Source organism: Scophthalmus maximus, chromosome 3 (genome assembly GCF_022379125.1).
Source record: "Scophthalmus maximus strain ysfricsl-2021 chromosome 3, ASM2237912v1, whole genome shotgun sequence".
Lineage (NCBI taxonomy): Eukaryota > Metazoa > Chordata > Actinopteri > Pleuronectiformes > Scophthalmidae > Scophthalmus > Scophthalmus maximus.
This window is the reverse complement of record NC_061517.1, coordinates 493,205-505,000: the sequence shown is the minus strand read 5'-3', so window position 1 is coordinate 505,000 and position 11,796 is coordinate 493,205. Positions and strand designations below refer to the sequence as shown.

The window sequence follows — 11,796 nt, the reverse complement described above, 5'->3', positions numbered from 1 at the left end:
GCAGGTATAAAGGAACCAGGGATGAGGTTTATTTAGGGAAGTTAAGAGGCACAAAGGGGAGGGAATAAAAAGAGTTCAAAGTCCCGCCCCTTTTTTTATTCCCAGGCTCGACCTGCAGCAGCAGCAGCACTTTTCACCTACGGGTTACAACCAGGTTACAACCAGGTTACAACCAGGTTACAACCAGGTTACAATCAGGTTACAATCAGGTTACAATCCGTGGGAGGACCCGACTGACATGAGGTCCCAGAGACATGAGGTCCCAGAGACATGAGGTCCCAGAGCTGCAAGTTCAGGTTATCAACTAAACGTCCTAGGGAAAAAGGAGCAAGTAAATATTATTGACATGTATCAGTGTGGACACACATAAATTCATGCCTTACAAAAAACAGTTTTTTTTTGGTCATTTTTTCTAAAAGTATGAATCTGTGAAATAGTTCAAAAGGCATTATTATTATTATTATTTTATTATTATTTTATTATTATTATTATTATTATTATTATTATTATTATTATTATTATTATTATATTATGTCCATCTATTGGAAATTTAAACCGTGTCGGTTTCTCTTTCTCTTCATCATAATTAAATGATCTTTATTAAATCTCCAGTTAGCGGGTCAGTGTACCTTTAAATCTGACGCATGCCGGGAGTTGTAGTCATTGGCGACGATGCGCAGAGAGCGAATTCAAAAAAAGCCGCGTTAAAAAACTACAACTACCAGACTTCCTTTCTTCCTCATCCGCTGTCCCCGTCACAAACAGTGATGGCGTCGCACGGAGCGGACACCGGAGCCCCGGAGGCTGCGGCGGCTCCCGGGGAGCGAGAGGAGAGAAAACCCGCCGTGTCGTTCGGTTTCACGAAAACTGTGAACAAGTTCAAACCTTCTGCCGGCGGCGACGCGCTGACGCAGAGGGACGAGAGGGATTACCTCACCGGCATCGACAGGAAGGAACTGCAAAGGTGGGTGACGGATGCTAATGCTAATGCTAATGCTAACAACACATAGCTAGTTTTTCTTGAATGTTAGCCTCAACGTAACTGTGACGTTTCCACGCTGCTCGGAGTTACTGGTTATTAAACTATATTATATATAATGCAAATGTGAAGCTCGTGAATACTTGTCCCGAGCCGCTGAGCTCGATAACTTCGTGTCTGTCGCGCAGTTCCAAACCAACCGAGAAGCCCAGAGAGCTCATCATCCCTCTGATACACAAGAACCGCTGGAGCAGACTCGACCGACCGGGCCCCAGCGAGGAGGCGACCCGGGACCATGACTCCGTGGACTCCCAGGCGGTCAAAGAACTCATCGAGGGTATGAAACATCACACAGGAAGTCCGATGAATTCTGGGAGCTCAGTTCAATTTGCTCTTCCAGACTCAGGCTGCGGTCGAAGTGTCAATTCTGCTCAGGAACTTTCCTAAATCTTGAATTGAGCAAGAAGTGTTTCCTCAGCACCATGATGATGTTCAGATTCTCTTAATTCATAGGAGAGGAGCTTCAATGCTTCCTTCCTATCTCCTATAGCAGAGGACACACTGGAGCTTCCTCTGTGAGAGGAAGGGATAAACAGACCCACAATGCATTGCGGCAGGGATATTTAACATGAAGCGCCATGAACGAACATAACGATTCCATCTGAAGAAGAAGAAGAAGAAAAGAGTATGAATATGACCCAGAGTTACTGTTACATATGAATCATAAAACACTGAAACATGCTGATGGAGTTGCTGAGGTTTTTGTAGTTCATCATCAGAAATGTGTTGTTTCACCACGACGTCACATCAACAACATCCACCGTCACATGACGACGTAGTTTAGTCTCAGTGGCGTTGAATTCTTTTCTCATAAGTCCTATGAATCCTCCCTGACAACTTTCCTTCACCTCATGACGTTTAACACTGAGGTCAAGGAACAGTAGAGTGGGGAAGACGATGGGAAGAATCCACCCTCGGTCTGGATCTCCTCCATTGGGACAGGTGTGGTTGTAGTTGTGTGTTTCTCGGTGGTAAGAGCAGCTGCTCACACGTTTCTGACTTGTGCCTGTAGATTCCCGGCGGCGGCTGGAGGAGTGGGAGAATGGCCCCCAGCCGCAGACTGACCTGAATCTCTCCATCCCCCTGTTGATGCAGAACAAAGTGCCCGAGGGCTTCGAGGACGGAGACCGCGTGAAGGTGGATCTACGGCCTGAATCCGTACGTACGGTGACGACGTTCTGTCCAATCTGTCCAGATTCAGTGGTTGGATCAGAAGAATCCAACTGTTCTGCAGTGTCTGTTTTATTTCTTTGACATTACATCTGGGTCTTTCCGCTGCAGTGCAGGAATTTGTTAATCTCAAAATATGTACTATTATTTTTTGCATGAGGTCACACATCGATACACATCAGAATAATTTGAAGAGGTGAAGGAAATTGGATGATCTGAAATAAGAAGAGGCCACAGAAACAAACAAGGGCCTGTCAATTTTTAAAACTACTACATTAAAACCACTCCTCTTAATAAGATATTATGTTATTTTCCAGTTATAGGACACCAGGGAGTTACTTATTGATTGTTTTTAGTAACTTTTCTACTGTTGTTGGTTTACTGCCTTGCTCAAGTGCAGTTGTTATATTTCTATATAGAGGAGCAGAGACACGACGCTGCTGCCTGGATTTCCAAATATATAAATCATATATTTGTGTTTGTCAGGCAACAGAGGCAGATTATGAGAGCGTTCCTGTGCAGGCCTACGGAATCGCGATGTTGAAGGGGATGGGCTGGAAGAAAGAGGAAGGCATCGGACGAACATTCAAACAGTAAGAAACAGCTGATCCATTACATCTGTCAGCTTATTCATTTACAATGAACCTGTTCAGATTTGAGCTGAAACAATCGGCAGACAAGGAAATGAATTGATTGTCTGTATTTTGCTCTTGTGAATAACTTGAAAGTTTTTGCACATTAACTTGTGAATGTGACAGCATCATAAACAGTTGTGGAAAATCTGTGATGACAAGAAACTACATGTTTTTTTCCACAAGTGGAAGCAAATGATTGGATGTTTCATATTCGTTCTCTGTTTTACTATTTCAATCTCTAACCTCGAGCTGCACGTGTTCTTCTGCCTGTTTACTGTCGTCCGCCACAGAGACGTGAAGCCTATCGAACACCAGCTGCGTCCCAAAGGTTTGGGCCTCGGCGCTGATCGCTCTGCGGTGAAGGACCTGGAACCCACGAGACGCCGGCGTCCGCCCAAGCCGGGCGAGGAGCGGGAGCAAGAGGAGGAGCTGGTGATGGGTGCCGGGGGCTTCGTGTTGGTGGAGTCGGGGGCTCATAAAGAGCTGTATGGAAAGGTACAGTAGATGTGAAACGTTTCTCTCTACAAACATACAGTACAACAGCCACGTGACTTCCGCCATAACTTTTCGTTCATGCGCTGCAGATCGAAGGCCTCGATCCAGACAACGCTCGAGCTGTGGTGAAACTGGCCATCGGCGGCAGGACGGCGACCATCAGCCAGTACGCCCTGAAACTGGTCGGCCGCAAGGAATACGACAAAAACAGCAGAGACCTCAGTGAGTCACTGAGAAAAGAGAAAATATGTCTTCAGATTTCAACATTCCGTTATTAACCCACTTTTCGCTCTGTTTTCTTATTACATGTGAACTAATGTCATCTGATGAAAAAAGCAACATTACATTTTTATTGGACAGAAATGACGACTAACTGTTGTGTGATTACTGATTAATTGATGAATTGATTATCCAAGTAAAAAAATTGTGAATGTTCTTCTATGTCAATTTGATATTTCTTTAGTTTGAGACTTTTGATCAGACATGTCGACCGGAGCTTTGGGAAAGTGTGATGGGATTATTTTTTTTTATATATACTATTTATAGGACAAACGCAAATTGACGAAATTAGTGGCAGATTAATCTTTAATGAAATGATTGACTGAACTAAATGGGTTTATCCTCTAGTGACTGTAACGCTGTTGTTCGTCCACTGACCAGGTCGACTGAGTAAAGCTCACAAAGAGAAGGAGAAGGAAAAGGAGAGAGAGAAAGAGAAGGAACGACAGCGACGTGAAGAGAGAGAAGAGAAAGAGAGGAGAAGTAACGGGGACGAGGGGAAACACAAATCTTCTGAGAGAGATGGAGGAAAAGACGAGCGGAAAAGGAAACACAGAGAGTCGAGTCAGGACAGGTACAGTTCCTCATCATTTTAACATTTCAATATTTTATACCTTTCACCACACAGTCAACGTTTCCTCTGAGTAAACTAACTGTACGTGTTTTTCCTCCACAGAGAGAAGCCTCCGGTGAAGGAAGCGAGGCGGCCTCCGGCACCGCCCTGCTGGCTGCAGAGAGACCTGAAAGTTCGCTTTATAGACAAATCTTTCAAAGGGGGACGGTTCTACAACTCAAAGGTACCAACGCATCTGTTCTTAGTTCCACGTAAATCAGGCCTTTATGAAAATGGTTAGATTAGATCTTCCTGATTTAGAATGTTTAACTCTTTAAAAAAGTAGTACCCAGTTACTTTTACACAGATGGTTAAAGGGGCAGTAAGTGATTTAGGAGAAAGATAGATTCTCTCTTTGTTGTTGTTGTTGATGTCACTGCTCTGGTCAGAGCTCGAACCCGCGGTCTCGGGTACGTGAGATGCACTAACCACGAGTCCAAGACCCCTGATTCATAGCATCTGTCGCTAGGACGTCTGCTAATGTGTCCGGGAGTGATGGTTGTACAAACTGTACACACACACACACACACACACATTTTATTTATTTTTTAATTTACAGATCCAGGACTGAACCGAAGAACTGGAATTTTTTCAGCTCAGCCATAAAATCAGTGAGGAAATACTGATTTTTTTTGTATTTTTTAGAATTTTACAAAACGTGTTTTGGGATTTAAATCTCTTACTGCCCCTTTAATTCCATGTTGGATATTTGGGGTAAATGATTTTTGGTTAATTACGTTGTTGACCAATCACAGAAAGCCATGAAACACTTTACTGTATCTGTTTTAACCGTTGTTACAGTTCAGTTTCTCTCATGGTTTTAACACGTGTGTTGTTTGGGTCCAGGTGTGTGTGGAGGACGTCCTGACACCTTCCACCTGTGTGTGTCGGACCGAAGAGGGACGACTGATCGACGGTGAGATTATGTTTTTGTTTCGTCAGAAATAAAAGCTGGCTCTATGAAGTCCAACTGTTTCGTGATGTGATTTAAATCATGTCGGACTGATCCTGATGGTTCTGTTTGGGCAGTGACCGACATAACGAGCAGAATATCGACTGTAATGATAATACGAGGATTATCCTCTGCACATTCAGAGAGAATAGTGAGGTGCTAAGCACTTACACGTTTTATTTTTAGTTTATTTAGCTATAAGGGCAGGAAGTGACATCATAAGAATAAATAGCACTTGTGTCAGGTGGAGGAGGGGATGTGGCCTCTGTGTCACTGCAGACACAAACTGGCTCATCTAACTTTTTAGTCAACAAACAATGTAAAATATTAAATTTGTAAATTGATCATTGTACCATTTCTTTAGAAGACATGTAGTTATGTCTTTGGCATCGACTCAATTAACTGGCTAGACTATTTTTTCAGGGTATATATGAACATGATCTGTTTTATTTATTTTATGTTATGGTTTGTTTGTGAAGCAGCGTCGCACTGTTTGTTCCTGTCAGACTTTTCACACTGAGGGACGCAGAAAGTCATTATCTGTAGATTTATCATTTCTTCAGAATAATGAACATTAACCACACCCCCTCTGGCTGAGGCTTCTGTATATTATTAACGATCATAACTCACAACTGTCTCTTCAACCGGCAGACGTGAAGCAGCAGATGCTGGAAACCATCGTCCCAAAGAGTGAAGAGGATTTAATCATGGTTGTTCTGGGTGAACACCGGGGTCAGGTGAGCAGAGCATCATCTGTCCTGCAGCATACTGTATGAATCAGATTCATTATTAATAATCCATGTATCTACGTGTTTTGTGTGTGTTCAGGTCGGACGGATTCTCCAACGGGACAAGAACAAGTGCAGAGCGATCGTTCAGCTCGACCGCCACGAGAAGGTTTTCTCTCTTGACTACGACTCCATCTGTCACTACGTCGGAGATCACTGATCGAAATTCTATAATCATATTTCATCGTCAGTTCCTTCTTCATCCCATCTCAGATATTTCATCGTCAGTTCCTTCTTCATCCCATCTCATCCTACATGTGCATTTTTTGTAATATTTCCGAAAATAATGGATCCAGATGTGAATCCATTTCAGTTTTTATAATAAAACATTGTCAAAAGCAGCATGAGTCATGTTCACAGTAATCATTAAGTTTATTAGCAAATGATGATCAATAACAAGAGGTTCAGTCCTCCGATCATAAAAAAACATATTTACAACTGTTCTACATGAACGCACTTCATCTTCTGACACAATTCTCTACGAGATGAAAACTTGAATATTAAGATCAGAGCTGCATCGTCTACTCTTTGGGGATCTGGTTGGCTGCGTTGGCCCGGAGCACGGCACCCGGACTGGGGTACGGGCGCTGTTGGAACAGAGGCCCCGCTGCCGTGGTGTCGGCGCCCGTCTTCGCCTCGTTACGCTTGGGCAGGCCGGTGGACCACGTGCCCCTGAAGAGAGGAAGGAAGGAATACGTTATGATCGTAACTTATTGGGGGAAACTCAACTCAATTTCACAGGTCGACATCAGGTTAATGGATGTGATTCGCAACAGTTGGTTGATCCGAACTAGACTGAAGTTATAGACGATACGCAAGATGTTACGTCGACTGTCGATCTTTAGAGCAGACGTGACATCACTCATGCTCTGTGTGAACCAATGAACAAGCTCGTTCTCATTGTGTCGTCGCCTCAGACAAACAGATTTATCAGGTAGGGAGGCTGAATGAAGAGATTGATTATGATGCATTGTGTACTTTAATAACTGTAATAAATACTTTACCTCGGAGCATCAGAATAAGCACTTGGATCCATGGGGTCCATCTCATCATCTTTTCTTCCTAAAAGAAAAATTAAATTTAACCACCATTCATACGAGATGCAACTTCATTTTAAAAGCGTGTCGTATGTGATCATGACCTCTTTTGCTCTTGCTGTATGGCGCCACGTCTTCCCTCCTCGGCTTCCGTCGCTCCCTCTCCCTCCCGTCGTCCCGGTCTCGCTCTCTGTCCCGTTCACGCTCTCTGTCCCGCTCTCGCTCCGGCTTCTCAAACGGCCTCTCGACTCGTTCTTCTGCCACATCCGCAGCTGAAACACGAGAAATACAATAAAGACAGTTCTACTAAATACAGTAACATGGTGTCAAAATGGATTTAGAGGCTTCATAATGTCGTACTGTACCTCTCAGTTTCTTGGCAGCTTTCGTCACCACTGCGGTCGGGTCGTTGGGCGACAGCCAGGCCACCAGGTCCGTCTCCACGTTCCAGTAATAAGGAAGACCGCTGTGGTTGGAAGGAAAAATTATACGGATCGATTTGCAGCCAAGATGTACAGGAAAAATATAAGGTATGTAAATATATAAAGCAACAGTAATAACAAATTGTAGAAATCAAGTGAACGTACCAGGCGATGTCGAACACTTTGTACCAGTTCGGTGGGAGATTCTCGAGTCTGGTGGCTTCATAATCTACGTTGTTGTCGTCATAATCTTCAGCAATAATCTCCTCATCTACCTCTGGATGGATTTGGAGGAAACAGGAGAGTTATGAAGCATAGATAAAAATGACGCAGACTGTCTCTGGAGGATGTCTCTTACTCACCTTGCTCTGTGGGTTTGACGATCCCTCTCTTGGCCAGACGGGCCAGCAGAGCTGCAGGTAGAGGCATCCTGTAACACAGACATTCATCTTAGATTTGATATCGTCCAGGAATAATTATTTTCAGTTATGACCAGCAGGTTTTGGTCATAACTGAAAATAACTACCTGACAATAAATACCTGAGCATCACATATTGAACATCTTACAGCATCAGTCAGACAAAACAGATCTCTGAGAAAGTTTTTTATTTACTATATTCAATTATTTCTTTGGGCTGTTGGTCGAAGGTGTTGTCTTGTGATAAAAAAAATCAACAAATAAATCAATATTGTCTGCTTAATAATATTTTATATTCCTGTTTCCATGTTCTTCTGTACATTTCTGGTAACTGTTGGAACACTATTCTGTGTACTTTCTTTATATTTATCATCCTTTTGTATTTCATATACTTTCTAAGGTGTGTGGTGGTACAGTATGATTCTCTAATTAAACTCACTATATTAAATTAACAGCTACACGTGACATACAGTACATATTATAATGTGGTCACAATCCAGAGTCTGTGAGCTGTTGGTTGAACCTCGGTGTTTTGTATTTTCACACAGAATGTAGATTTTCTCCAGATTCCCTGTGCGACCTGGTCCAGACGTGTGGGGTCTGATCGGTGGTCTGTGACCTGGACCTGTCTGATGGGATCTCAGTGGATAAAAGCTCTAATGTTTTCCAGTGAAACTGTTTCTTCAAAAGCTCTCCGCCTCCTCGAGTCTCTTCTTTCCTCCTCCGGGTGAAACGTCTCTGTCTTTGTTTCTGTTCCGGTGATTTCATCTGCTCTGATCTGATCTGAGCTTTTTTCATTTAAAAACTAGGAGATTTGTATTTTACGAAAACACGTTGACGACGTTTATGTCTTCAACAGATCTACAACGGCGACAACAGCTGGACAACGGAACCAGCAAACACACGTGCACGTGCAGCAGATGACGTAAACACCTACACAGACAATAAAACTACAGTTTTTATCAAAAATAATAATGAATTGAATCCGTTTCTCTACCTGGTTGAGGAAGAATCCAGCGAGTGGACGAGATGCGACTCAGTCCCTAAACCGCTCACGACGCACGGTGATGACGTCACACCGTTCCTCTGGACGACAACAACAAATATGGAGGAGTATGCCCGCGAACCCTGGTGAGATTAACGTTTCAAACGGTTGTTTTCTCCAGTTGTTCAGAAAAACTGCGAATCGGACGTGGCGGAGTGTTTCAGAGTCTTTAACCGAGTCACGGTGAGAGAAGAGCGGCTGCGTCGGTCCGAGGGAGCCGGTTAGCCTATTAGCTTAGCGCAGGATGAAGCTAGCCGGTTAGCCTGTTAGCTTAGCGCAGGATGAAGCTAGCCGGTTAGCCTGTTAGCTTAGTGCAGGATGAAGCTAGCTGGTTAGCCTATTAGCTTAGCGTGAGGCTGTGGTCAGTTCTAATCAGAGAAGCTAAGCTTCATTAGCATCTTATGTAAACACGTCACTGTGACGTAAACAAAGGGAATTGTTGCAATAGTAATATTAATTGCAAATGTGTGTGGACAGTTATGAACCTTTAGCTCAATGTGTGTGTGTGAGTGAGAGAGAGAGAGAGAGAGAGAGTGAGTGACTGAGTGACTGACTGAGTGAGTGTGTGTGTGTGTGTGTCTGAGAGAGAGAGAGAGAGAGAGAGTGAGTGAGTGAGTGAGCGAGCGCTCAGATTGGTCAGTGTGCCAAAGGAGGTTTAAATGTGTACATAGATTTATTAATGTGTTCACAAACCTGTAAATGCGCACTGGAATTTGCAAATGTATAAAAATAAATCACATCAGGAATGTGTTGACACATCTGTAATGTGTTCTGTATCCGTATGAGGATCATATTCACCTGGTCTCAGACTATTGGACCTCGCTGTATGAGCTCAAACATCTAAGTGTAAATTATATTTTTTATGAGTGGAAACTATAAGTATTTAATTCTTTGTTACAGCAGTTTTTCCTCTCTATCGTCTTCTAACTGTGACGTTTGCTTCACTGATGCTGCATCAGATTTCTGAAAATGCACATCTCACACAAGGAAGCCTCAGTGTTTAATGTTTCTTGTCATTGACTGAAGTCCCTGGAGGATCGTGGACGACTGTGGAGGAGCCTTCACCATGGGAGCGTTTGGAGGAGGCGTGTTCCAGGCCATCAAGGGTTTCCGCCACGCCCCCGCGGTGAGTTCAGAACATGAAGGTTTCCTCTTGGTCTCACGTCAGAATCAGAACTGAACCGCTCTCGTGTTTCAGGGAGTCGGACACCGACTGAGAGGCAGCGCCACCGCAGTGAGAACCAGAGCTCCACAGATCGGAGGTGAGGACGGCGGCTCATCACAGGTTTACTCCTGGTTTCATACAGTCGCGTCAGAAATAGTTCAGAACCATTTTGGGCACAAATCTACACTCAGTCATCCATAATGATTAGGTGTGAATATAATTTTATTAGAAATCAAAAACTCACATTTACAAAAGTTTTCAGACCATTTGCTGTGGTCAGGTACTTCCTGTTTGCTTTGATTACGGTAATTGTATCTGTTTACAGTAAAATCTACAAGGCGATGAAGAATAAAGGAAGGTTTGTCTGTTTGGTTCCTCAGGGAGCTTCGCCGTGTGGGGCGGACTCTTCTCCACCATCGACTGTGGTCTCGTTCGCCTCCGAGGGAAAGAAGATCCGTGGAACTCCATAACAAGTGGAGCGTTGACGGGAGCGATCCTGGCAGCGCGCAGTAAGAACCCATACTGTACTACTGTACTACAGTACTGATATCACTGTGATTTATTAAATACATTGTGTGTATTTCTCCAGGCGGGCCCTTGGCCATGATGGGCTCTGCCATGATGGGAGGCATCCTACTGGCTCTCATCGAGGGGTTCGGAATCCTCCTCACCAGATACACAGCGCAGCAGTTTCAGAATCGTGAGTGAAGATGATTGAGTTAATAATCATTTAGTTCCTCAGAGTCCTTCAGCGTATTCAGAATCTTAGGTATCATCTTTTATAATCTGTCCATCCAACATTTCTCTGCTCTCTGTATTTTTAATTAACCAACGTACTTCATTAATATTGCGGTCGACAGTTTGCCTCCATAGAAACCTGACGTACCAAATGTGTCTTCCTCTTCCTCCTTCTCCTCCTCCAGCTGTTCCCTTTGCAGACGACCCCAGTCAGTTACCTCCTAAAGATGGAGGCCAGCAGCAGGAACTGTGAGTCGGACCAGAGAGACACTAGGACCCTGCAGCAGGTATCAGGATGAGACGCGCTGCCTCCTGCTGTGATGTCAAGTAGATGCACTTTAAGAGACAAATTACTGGGTCCAATATGCAAGTTTTGAAATGTATATATATCAAATCTGTTTGATTTTAATCAACATCCAGGGAACATCTTGTTATCAAGCATCCAAAGATTTTATAAATGTTTGCAAAGAAAATTAAAGCCATTGTTTAAATGGCTGACGTGTACAAAAGTAGTTTTTTGTGAGTAGTGAACAACAAGATATTACAACATGATATTTATTGAGTGAGGTTTTACAACAGAGGATGTTTCTAAGTTATCATTCATCAGATGAGACGATCGTGTGTTTTAAATCACGTGTGCATCAGATTAACAACCTCGTTCTGTCCTCGTCTCCTCCGGCAGCTTCTGTCACTTCTCAATCTTTGTTGAACGATTACGATCTCACATAGAACAGTATGAATTAGTTCAAGTTGTGTCTGTCTCACTGAAGACGAAGGAAATTAATTACTGACACGTTTCACGTTCAGTTTTCATCGACCTCCTGTTTTATCCATCGAGCACTTTTAAAAACTCTGTCTCTGTTCGTCAGCAGAGAGAAGCTGGACGGTTTCACACTATGTATAGAGAGAATTATTTATTTGTTGTATTGTCTTAATATATTTATAGAAGTTAATACCAAACAATAAAAACATCTCATGTTCTCAGAGACTTGAATTTGTC

General features: G+C 43.3%; 3 protein-coding genes across 4 annotated transcripts; 2 read left to right on the top strand and 1 right to left on the bottom strand.

Annotated features, from left to right (window-relative positions):
- The first annotated feature begins 738 nt into the window (after positions 1–738).
- gpkow (G patch domain and KOW motifs) lies at positions 739–6,312 on the top strand. Of its 2 annotated transcripts, XM_035644738.2 has the most exons (11): positions 739–964; positions 1,168–1,316; positions 2,052–2,197; positions 2,696–2,802; positions 3,135–3,339; positions 3,429–3,561; positions 4,000–4,192; positions 4,295–4,415; positions 5,078–5,147; positions 5,835–5,920; positions 6,012–6,312. In XM_035644738.2, the coding sequence occupies exons 1-11, from the start codon at positions 768–770 to the stop codon at positions 6,129–6,131; spliced, it is 1,527 nt and encodes a 508-aa protein (XP_035500631.2). In that variant the 5' UTR covers positions 739–767; the 3' UTR covers positions 6,132–6,312. The 2 variants fall into 2 exon arrangements, with proteins under 2 accessions (XP_035500631.2, XP_047186901.1); XM_047330945.1 differs by lacking the exons at positions 5,835–5,920; positions 6,012–6,312 and adding an exon at positions 4,791–4,842.
- A 12-nt stretch (positions 6,313–6,324) lies between these two features.
- Positions 6,325–8,991, bottom strand: pqbp1 (polyglutamine binding protein 1). Its single transcript, XM_035644748.2, has 7 exons — positions 8,846–8,991; positions 7,793–7,860; positions 7,596–7,707; positions 7,374–7,474; positions 7,113–7,280; positions 6,976–7,033; positions 6,325–6,643 (listed from the first exon to the last, which is right to left on the bottom strand). Exons 2-7 carry the CDS (start codon positions 7,857–7,859, stop codon positions 6,493–6,495), a joined length of 657 nt encoding a protein of 218 aa, XP_035500641.1. The 5' UTR covers position 7,860; positions 8,846–8,991; the 3' UTR covers positions 6,325–6,492.
- On the top strand, positions 8,824–11,790 carry timm17b (translocase of inner mitochondrial membrane 17 homolog B (yeast)). The gene is made up of 6 exons (XM_035644749.2): positions 8,824–8,979; positions 9,920–10,019; positions 10,092–10,155; positions 10,439–10,567; positions 10,648–10,758; positions 10,982–11,790. Exons 1-6 carry the CDS (start codon positions 8,954–8,956, stop codon positions 11,047–11,049), a joined length of 498 nt encoding a protein of 165 aa, XP_035500642.1. The 5' UTR covers positions 8,824–8,953; the 3' UTR covers positions 11,050–11,790.
- Positions 11,791–11,796: the final 6 nt, after the last annotated feature.